This window comes from Hippopotamus amphibius, chromosome 12 (assembly GCF_030028045.1).
Source record: "Hippopotamus amphibius kiboko isolate mHipAmp2 chromosome 12, mHipAmp2.hap2, whole genome shotgun sequence".
In the NCBI taxonomy this organism is placed as follows: Eukaryota; Metazoa; Chordata; class Mammalia; order Artiodactyla; family Hippopotamidae; genus Hippopotamus; species Hippopotamus amphibius.
Genome location: NC_080197.1, coordinates 96,037,187 through 96,046,975, shown reverse-complemented (window position 1 = coordinate 96,046,975; position 9,789 = coordinate 96,037,187). Strand labels below are relative to the sequence as shown.

The window sequence follows — 9,789 nt, the reverse complement described above, 5'->3', positions numbered from 1 at the left end:
TTTCCTATGAAGAAAAGTAATTAAAAAGATGCATCATTTAATTTTTCTTGTTCTTAATATTATTTTATCAGTAGAACTTAAGTACTATGAATAATAATTTATTTTTTTCAATTCAAGAAATATTTTTGATCACCTATAATATGACCAGCAACATAAAGGCAGTGATCTATTTTTGGTGAAATAGCATTGAATTAATTTTCTATGATACTGCTTTTATTTTTCTATAATACTCTTACTATACATATGCACTTCTAAAACTTTTAAACTAGAATATAATATTAGCATATAAATTTGGAGACTGATTTCCTGAGCAAATCAAGCATGAAGACTGCAGATACCCTGCTGTTCTAATCTCAGAGTAACTTGGATTTGATTTAATGAGAGATTATTTCAACAGATAGGCGGAGAATATCATATCACAAGCCCAGCTGTAATTTTTATCTCTAGTTCAGAAACCAGAAAAAAAATGCTTTCTGTATACATAAGGCATAGATGATACAGGGTAAGTGCAGGTTCAGTGACTAGACAGCCTTTCTCTGGTTTAATGAAACTCACATAAGAACAACAAAATGATGGAAAAAGTTTGGACTGAGAGTCTGAGAACTCCCTGTCACACAGTTCCGTTCTGCCTTTTAGTGACGATTTGGGAGATTATTTTACTCCTCTGGTCTTCCATTTTCATTCATTCAGTTATTTATCCAAGTGACAGATATTCATGGAATGGCCAGGAATTGTTTTGGGGTGTGGGTTTAGAACAAAACTCAAGATGCTCTCGTGGTATTTATAGCCATCAGTGAAGTATTTCTGAGAACAGGCTTACATTACCTGGATTACTGTTTGTGGGCTATGTAGTCTTTTGAATTATAGCATATATCCAGTGAGTCTCCTAGAATTCAGTTTGAATTTTCCTGTTTTGCTTGTGCCATATAAAATATTTTTTATTTATTAATGTGGTAAGTTATATTCTCCAAATTAGTTTTCTATAAGTTTGTATTTTATAAATTTCTTTGCCTTATTTCTCATTATAATACTTTTTTGCTGTGAAAAATACAGAAAAACACATGGAGCATAAAAATCACTTATAATTCTATGACCTTACAAGAACCCCTGTTACACATGTGTTTATCTTATCTACTTTCAGTAGTTTATTAGTTATGTATTTTTTTGGGTATTTTTGCAAAATTTGGATCAAAATTCTGTAATTTTATGTCCTACTTTTATACATCATGAATAATTTATTATTTCCTCATATACAAACTCCCAAAAAAATTTCAAGGGCTTCTTTGCCAATTTGAAGAATGAAAGGCAGCAATCAATTTTTTTTACTTATTACTTTGAGCATCAGTGAAGTTGAAAATACATTTAATTATTTTTATTATGAAATAAGATAGGAATACAGAGCATAGATAACAATATAATAAACATCCATGTATCCAATAATAAGCTTAAGAAAAAAAAGTTACAGATACAATTCTAGCCTTTAATGTATTCTTTCTGGATGCATTTCTACTTTTCTCTCCCCAGAGGTAACCACTAGCTAGAAATTCTTAGTTCCATGCATAATTTTTATACTTTTACTATGCAACTTTGCATGTTTAGTATTAGAGTATTGATATCGCAATAGGATATGTATCCTACTACAACTTCCTAAAAGGCCGGTGTTATATTTTTTTGCTGTTTAATCATGTTGATATATGAAGCTCTAGTTCACTAATTTTCACAGATTTATGTCTATCATATGAATACATGAAATGTAAGTATTGATGGATAATCAAGTAGTTTTCATTTTGATTATAAGCAAAAAATGCCAAACTGAACATTTTAATACAAATTTCCTATGCATATGTGAGACTGTCTCCAAGGAATATCCTTGGAGAAAAAGTTCTGGGTCTCAGCATACTTACATCTTCAGCTCTACTAGATACTTCCATATTGCCTTCCAAAGTGATTTTTCTGATCTACACTCTCACCGGCAGCGTGTAAGTATTCTAGTTTATCCACATCCCAGCCAATCATTGGCATTATCAAACTTTACATTTTTGGTTCATCTGAGGGGTGTGAAATCATATCTCATTATGGCTTTAATTTGTACTTCTTAGTGGGGTTGAGCATCAGGTTTAAATGGCATTTTCTCTTCTGTAAATGCCTTTTATATCTTGTTATATAAAAGTTAGACTATCCTTTCCTTTGTGATTTAAAAAAAAATCATTATTGTTAAATAAATTTATTTATCTATTTATTTATTATTTATTTTTGGCTGCATTGGGTCTTTGTTGCTGCTCCTGGGCTTTCTCTAGTTGTGGTGAATGAGGGCTACTCTTTGTTGTGGTGCGTGGGCTTCTCATTGTGGTGGCTTCTCTTGTTGTGGAGCACCGGCTCTAGGCATATGGTCTTCAGTAGTTGTGGCATGTGGGCTCAATAGTGGCTCACGGCCTCTAGAGCATGGGCTCAGTAGTTGTGGTACACGGGCTTAGTTGCTCTGAGGCATGTGGGATCTTCCTGGCTCAGTGATGGAACCTGTGTCCCCTGCATTGGCAGGCAGATTCTTAACCACTTCGCCACCAGGGAAATCCCTTTCATTGGTTTTTTTGCACAGTACCAGTAACATGCTGACTAGCATCATAGTAAGGCTGAACACACTGCTACATATGTTGTACAGGTTATGCCCTGCATTAGGACACCAGGCTGAAAGGATGGGTGGAGGCCAAAATCCAAATTCTGCTTTGTGCACCCTGGCATAGGGCTGTGTCTGCCTGGAAGGAGGAGCGCATTTTTCTAATTCACAGGAAGACACTGTCAGGCAGTTCTTCCTCATCTGAAGCTGATAAAGGCTATTAGAAGCCCTAAATCAGTGTCTAATTGGGCAATTCTCCTGCTTTGTCCTTCAAAAGTGTCTCAGCTGCTCTAGTTCCTACACCCTTGTTGAAATCTAAAGAAAAAAAAAATTTTTTTTTTGCTTAGATTTTCATCAGCCTTGCACTGTTTTTTATTGCTTTGGGGGGAATTGGCATCTCTTTGATATTTAATCTTTTCATTAATTGATATGGCTTATTCCCTTATTTATACCTTTTAATATAGTTTAATAATTTCTTCATAAAGGTTTTAAAAATACTGTTAGATCTATTCCCAAGTTCTCTCTCACTTTCTCGTTTTTATCATCGTGCTTTCACACACACAGAAAATTACATTTTATAATTATGTGTTATTGATATTTAGGAACACAATTTTTGTGTAATTATGAATATACTTTTCTTACACTTATTGTCCACTCACAGTGAATTTCCGGTTCAAAACTTTAATCCACTTTTCCTCTGAGGTACCTGTGGCAAGTGGTTTTCCCCCCAGTGATTTGTAAGAACTTTTAAAAGATTAAGCCTAATTGTTTTTGCCATATGTATTGCAACGTTTTTTTTGTTTGCTATTTGCCTTTTAGCTTTATTTATGGTGTTTCCTTTGACTGAAGAAAATTTGAATTTTTAGGGAGTCTCACAAACCAATCTTCCGTCATTTCTTTCTTAGTTTTTATGTTTCCTCCTACCAAGATTAAATAACTGTTAATTTATATTTTCTTTTTAGTTATTTCCATTTAACTTTTTAATCCATCTGGAATTTGTTTTGGTAATTTGCTTTAATTAGCAATGTGTGTTTTATTTTTTTTCTTCCCAGAAAGTTAGTCAACTGTTCTGGTGCCATTTTGTTCTCCACTGAACACTACCCCTATCACGAATCTGTGTCTGAAGCTTTCCTTTTCAGTTTGCTAACTATCCGAAGCATTAATAAATGTTGGGATTTTAGTCAATCCAGTAAACATTTTTCGAAGCCAAGAAGATACTTTGCCTTTCCACTGCAGTTGTTTGGGAGAATGCTCCCAGCAGAGAGTTCATGTCCCCACATTGCCTACCCCAAGTCTGGCTGATATAGAGTGAACAATAAATAGGCCAAAGAGAGATGAATAAACTGAGGAAAAGAAGAGACACCGTTTTACTCAGATTTATTTTTCTTTGGGAGGGAGCTATATTTTTAACTTTTTGCAAGTTAATAATCCAGGAGAGAGGGAAGGAGAAACTGATACAGAGGAACGGGAAGGAAGACACAAAAGGGAGCATTCCTAGGAATGGCTGAGATATCGACTGGTTAGTCAGAAGTTGAAACAAGTTCAGTTAGGGAAAGATACACTTCAGGTATGATACAGATGACAAGGTTAAAAGATTTTTTTGTTTTGATTTTTTCATTACGTAAAGGTTTATACAGAGAAAAGAGCACAATAAACCACACGAACCCATCCCTATCGTCAACCATGAGCAGTTCAAGAGTTGGTACTGTTTCATCTCTCCTTCCCCTCGTTCCACCCCTTTCCCCGTCACTGGATTACCTCTAAGCAAATCCTAATATTCTGTCATTCCAAATGTGAACATCTGAGCATGTGTCTGTAAAATATAAAAAGTCTTTTGGACAACAAAACATAATCACAACATTCAGATTGAATATGAATTTCCAATCTACTTCCCTAACATATTAAGGAAGCCTAGCTCATTCTGATGAAAGTGGTAGAGTGTAAAGAACCTTCACAAGGTGGGGTTAGGAGATCTACCTGCATTTAAGTCCTGACTCTCAACATCTCATCTGTGTGACACCAGCAATGCTCTTCTCTCATCGACTCTAAATCTCCATTTCCTCATCAGCAAAGGAAGGATAAGTAGCTGTCTTATCCATTTCAGAACTGTCGTCAGAATTGGGTAACAGAAGTGAAATAAAAGAATCTAAAATTGTGTAGTACCAACCTCCAGTCCAATCTCCTTTGTGAATGACTCCACCCCCATCCCAGGACAGATCTTCTGAAAGCAATAGATCATCTTTGCCCAAACTTGTCTTTCGTTTTTCTTGCTCAGGTTTCTCTTCCTGGAAAACACACGATGGTACTTTTCTTTTTTTTTTTTTAATTTTTAAACACTTTAGTAATTTTGAATACCAAGAGAACAATGTTTAGGTTTGTATCTGTCCCCTTTTCATTTCATTTATCCTGTGTTTCTCTTTAATTTTAATTGCATTGAGAACGGATTACTTTTTGGCGTGCCCCCATTTTCAGGAGTGTACCGTGTGCACACTCAAATTTTCAAGAGCTAATTTTAGCGGCCTTTTGGCCAACAGAGCTTCAAGATCACACCGAAAATGTTTTTTATTTCCTTGCCTACAAACAGCCACAGCAACCACAGAAAAGCATGGAACTGGGTGCATTTTGGTTGCTTACATCTCCATCCATCTGTGGGGGGAAATTACTCATCTCCCTGTAGAGGGAACTCTAAAAGAGAATGTTTTCCTAAAAGGGGCCAACTGGGCGGCGTCCTCTTTTCCCGACGCCCCGATTTCTATTCCTGGAGCCGGAGAAACGCGGCGGCTTTTCTCTTCCTCCTCCGTCCCAGCGCCCGGACGGCCCGCGGGGCTGCGGGAGGTCAGGCCGGCGGGTCCGGGCGGCTGGCCCGGGGTGCCGACCGCGCGCCTTGCCGGCCGCTGCAGGGCCCGGGGCCTGGGCGCTCGGCGGCGGCCGCGACGCCGCTTTCTTCCCGCGCGACTCCCGGCCGCGCCGCCGCGGCGAGCGGGACCCGGTCCCGGGCGGCTGCGCCCGCCCAGGGCCGCGTCTCGGCCGGCGCGGGGGCCGCGGGCGCGCTCACCCGGGCCGGGCCGGACTGGGCCGGGCCGGCTCTCGCGGCGTCCTGCCGAGCCTCCCGCAGGCCGCGGAGCCGGGCGGGGGCCCTGGCTGGGGGCGGGGGCAGCGGAGGAGGAGGAGGAGGGCGGCTCCGGGGCGGGGAGGGCGGCGCGGGGCGCGGAGCCGCCGCCTTCGCATAAACAGGCGGGCGTGGGCGCCGCGGCGGCCGACGGGGCGCGCGGGCTGCGGGCTGTGGGCTGCGGGCGGAGAGCTGCGCGCGCGCGCCTGCCCTTCCCGGAGCCGCCGGCCTCGGCGCGGGAGGCGCGGCCGCGGGGGAGCGGGCTCGGTCATGGCCAGCGGCAGCTGCCGGCAGTGCGAGGAGGACGAGGAGACGCTGAAGAAGTTGATAGTCAGGCTCAACAATGTCCAGGAAGGAAAACAGATAGAGACGCTGGTCCAGATCCTGGAGGATATGCTGGTGTTCACTTACGCCCACCACGGTAATCGTTTGCCAGGAAACTGTTCCTTCCCCCCCCACCCCCAAATCCCCCCAAGATCCCCCCTTTCCTGCTCCCCCTTCTCCCCCCGGCCTGTATTTACAAACTTTCTCCCCACCCCGCCCTGAACTTCGCGGCGGCGCAAACCTGGACTCTCTGCAGAAGCCGCACACTCTCACTCCTCAGGGCGGAAAAGAGCGTTCGCTGCTTTTGCTTTCTCCCCCCCTTTTCAGACTTAAAAGGGGCGCCACGAGTCGTGACTCTGCTGCTTTCCCCTGACTCCCTTCTTTTCCAGCCTCCAGGTTATTTCAAGGCAAAAATGTCCACGTGCCTCTGTTGATTGTCTTGGACTCGTACATGAGGGTCGCTAGTGTGCAGCAGGTAAGAGGGTTCTTTTCATTTCGCCCACGGTCCCTTCTCTTTGGAAACAGGTGTCTTTCTGTTCATATCCTATGCCCAGAGTTCTGGGGTATTTCTGAGATTTGGCCTGACCGCTGACGGTGGTTTTTGAGATGGAAGCGTTGTGAAGTCATCATGAAACCTTAACGGTATGCGAGGGCCCATTCTGTGCTCGCTAATTAATTGTCTTTAAGGAGTAGCTTCATACGGTTGACTGACAGAATGTGGATGGTGATGGGAGGCGAATCATGATGGAGGCTTGGTTCTAACATTGGCTGGATGAGTTCATCAGTGCTTCAATAAAATTATTCGAAGAATCTTCCCAATGTACCGCATGCCCTAGAGATGACACCGTTGTGAATAGTTTAATAAAACGAAGTTACTGGCAAACTCTCATAGGTTTAAGGTTTTTTTTTTTTTTTTTTCAGACTTGAAGACAGATTTCTCACCTTCTTTAGTTGTAGTACACCTTGTATTATCTAAAGAGAGTGATGTTTTAGGTTTCCCCTATAAGTTTAAATCTGTACTTCTCAACTGTTTTCATATAAAATGAATGTAAAAGTGAAGCTTTTAGAACCTGCACCGCATCCTAGATACATTTAAAAAGGAGCCTTAAGACGATAATTAAGGATGATTTACAGCCAAAACAAAATTACTGCCTAAGATTGACTTCCTGTGTAGATACTGAGATTTGGGGAACTGAAATTCGTTTCTTCATTTGCATGTTAGATCCTGAAGAGAATTGAACTCTGAACTCTATCGAGGTGCAGTGTTTCCTGACATCTTCTTGAGAGGCTAGGCAGATGTAAGAATTCTCTGGATCTCTAAGTCTGTATCTATCTATCTTATGTTTATCTCTGTGTCCAGCTATGTCTGATTTGGGTGAACCATATATCTGGCTGCTTTTGTATGAAGATATTTATATCTCAGATAAACGGTTACTTTTATTTTTCTTCAACTGAAGTCTTCCCCACTTGACTATTGATTTTCAGGCTGTTAGCAAATAAGATCGTGGAAAATTGGAGGCATGATAAAGCCAGCATTCTTTGTAACACCCAGTGTCTGAATTTTGCCCCTGGAACATGAGTCCCTAGTACTGGCCTATTGTGCTTCCTTCTGTCCACCCACATCATCCTTCTGATGTGCCTCTGCTTTGGTGTTCAAACGTGCATTGCCTGGCAGCCTCCATTCCTTGGATTCTGTTGTTGGTAGAGTCTCCCCTGCCAGGTACAACTCAGGACAGTTGGGCCCTGGGTGGGCTTTGGTCTTCAGGGTCCAGAGGAGGCAGTGCTGGACTTGAGAATCCAGGGGCACGTGCAACATACCCACCATCTAATTCTTCATTTTAGAAACTGCCCGAGCCTAGGCATGTTTGTTTGGAGTGGTTATGAATGTCACTCAGTAGCCTTGCCCAGTAGCTACCAGAGATAAAGTATCTAAGAAAACAAGAAATTGTCTTTTGATTTGGTAATTTAATGGAATAGAATTATTAGTTTCAGCACAGTGTATTAATCTACAAAGGGTGTTACGTATATTATGACGTTTGATTCTCGCTGGAATCTCACTACCCACTCAGAAATCTCACTGAAGATTTTTTCCTCAGAGTAGGTAGCTCACTTAGGATCACAGAGCTAGTGACAGAGTCAGGACTCAAGCTTCACACACCTTCGAAGTCTTTTTCCATTATGTAGTAGGTGCTGATTTCACAAGCTTTTCGCTCAAGTAAAAAGTACAGTGGTACAAATACTATGGCTGTGCTACCCACAATGACATTATTGATTTAAATTATCATTGATCTTATCAAAGGGATGTAGAGTGGTGTAGCTCTACTGATATTTTAATATTCCACTTAAAAGAAAATTTCTTTTTCCTTCAGATTTCTTGATATTACTGGTGAAATTAGTATAGATGTCCTTTAAAGCTTTATATGTTGAATCAGCTGTAAGTGCTGAATTAAAAGCACTTGATGAATTTAAGGAGTTAAGGTAAATTACCCTTCAAAAGTAAATAGTAAGGTTTGTTTTCAGAATTCACTTAACATGACATCCTAGACTGAATTTTTATTTTCAGTGTCTTTTCAGATTTTATTAATTCTTCTTAATAAATGACAATCTTTCTTTTTTATAAATTTATTTATTTATTATTTTATTGGCTGTGTTGGGTCTTTTTGCTGTGTGCGGGCTTTCTTTTAGTTGCGGTGGGGCTACTCTTTGTTGTGGTGCGCAGGCTCCTCATTGCCGTGGCTTCTCTTGTTGTGGAGCATGGGCTCTAGGCACGTGGGCTTCAGTAGTTGCAGCACATGGGCTCAATAGTTGTGGCGCACAGGCTTAGTTGCTCCGCAGCATGTGGGATCTTCCTGGAGCAGGGATCGAACCCGTGTCCCCTGCATTGGCAGGCGTATTCTTAACCACTGCGCCGCCTAGGAAGCCCAATAAATGACAATCTTTAGAGAATCTGTAGTTAGGCTGCTGTCTTACACATTTCTTTTCCTGCCAGCCATTTGATCATTTCTCTGTGTTCTTCAATTTTACATTACTTCTCTTTATCCACACAGTTTCAACCTTTGATGTAAGTGAGTGAAATAGATGAAAGTGACTAAAACTTTCTTTAACCCCTAGACACTTTCCCATTGTGCATTAATTAGATACTTGAGTTTACAGAATAATTATAATAAAGTGAAACTACGAGTTTAATTGTAGTATAATTATGCAGGATGGGAGCCTTCTCTTTTTGAACAATAAGCTTTTAATTGAATATATTAATGGATCAATTGTTACCTCTGCTTTGCTGCTAGTGATTCTATTTAATCATAGAAGCTCAGCTGCCTCAGTCTTTTTGCAAAGAAATTACTGATGCTGCTATTTCACCAACCAAAACAAAGTAGCTTTTCTCCTTGAGTCAGCCATGCAGGTGCAGAGATGAGTATAGCATCCTGTGTGATTTATGATTTATTTCCCAGGAGAAACTCTTCCAAATGTTATTTTTTGAAATACTTGGGGAAAAAAGTCTTGATGTATCTTATGAAAGCACCAAAATAGCCAGTTTCTATGACATCTGGATTGTCAGTATCTGTTTGGCTTATGTGGAGGAGGATGTCTACTTAAATATAGGTAAAAATAGCTGTCAGAAATTGCTTCCTCTTCAAGGAATTTGAAATCATGTAAGATGAAGTAAAGACAGTAAAGCAATTCACTCTTAATCCAGAAAAGAGCTAGAAATAATATTGTAGAGATCTTGTATAGTCACTTT

At 40.8% G+C, this 9,789-nt stretch overlaps 1 protein-coding gene across 4 annotated transcripts in view; it reads left to right on the top strand.

Annotated features, from left to right (window-relative positions):
* Nucleotides 1-5,879: 5,879 nt before the first annotated feature.
* LRRK2 (leucine rich repeat kinase 2) overlaps nt 5,880-9,789 on the top strand; it is a 146,270-nt gene continuing 142,360 nt past the window's right edge. For 2 of the 4 annotated variants that reach the window (XM_057701758.1, XM_057701757.1), the window contains exons 1-2: nt 5,889-6,144; nt 6,437-6,522. In XM_057701758.1, coding sequence (XP_057557741.1) covers nt 5,994-6,144; nt 6,437-6,522 — 237 coding nt within the window. In that variant the 5' untranslated portion in view covers nt 5,889-5,993. Of the gene's footprint in view, nt 6,145-6,436; nt 6,523-7,269; nt 7,346-9,789 lie in introns of those variants that run through there. The other 2 variants (XM_057701760.1, XM_057701759.1) reach the window with 2 other exon arrangements.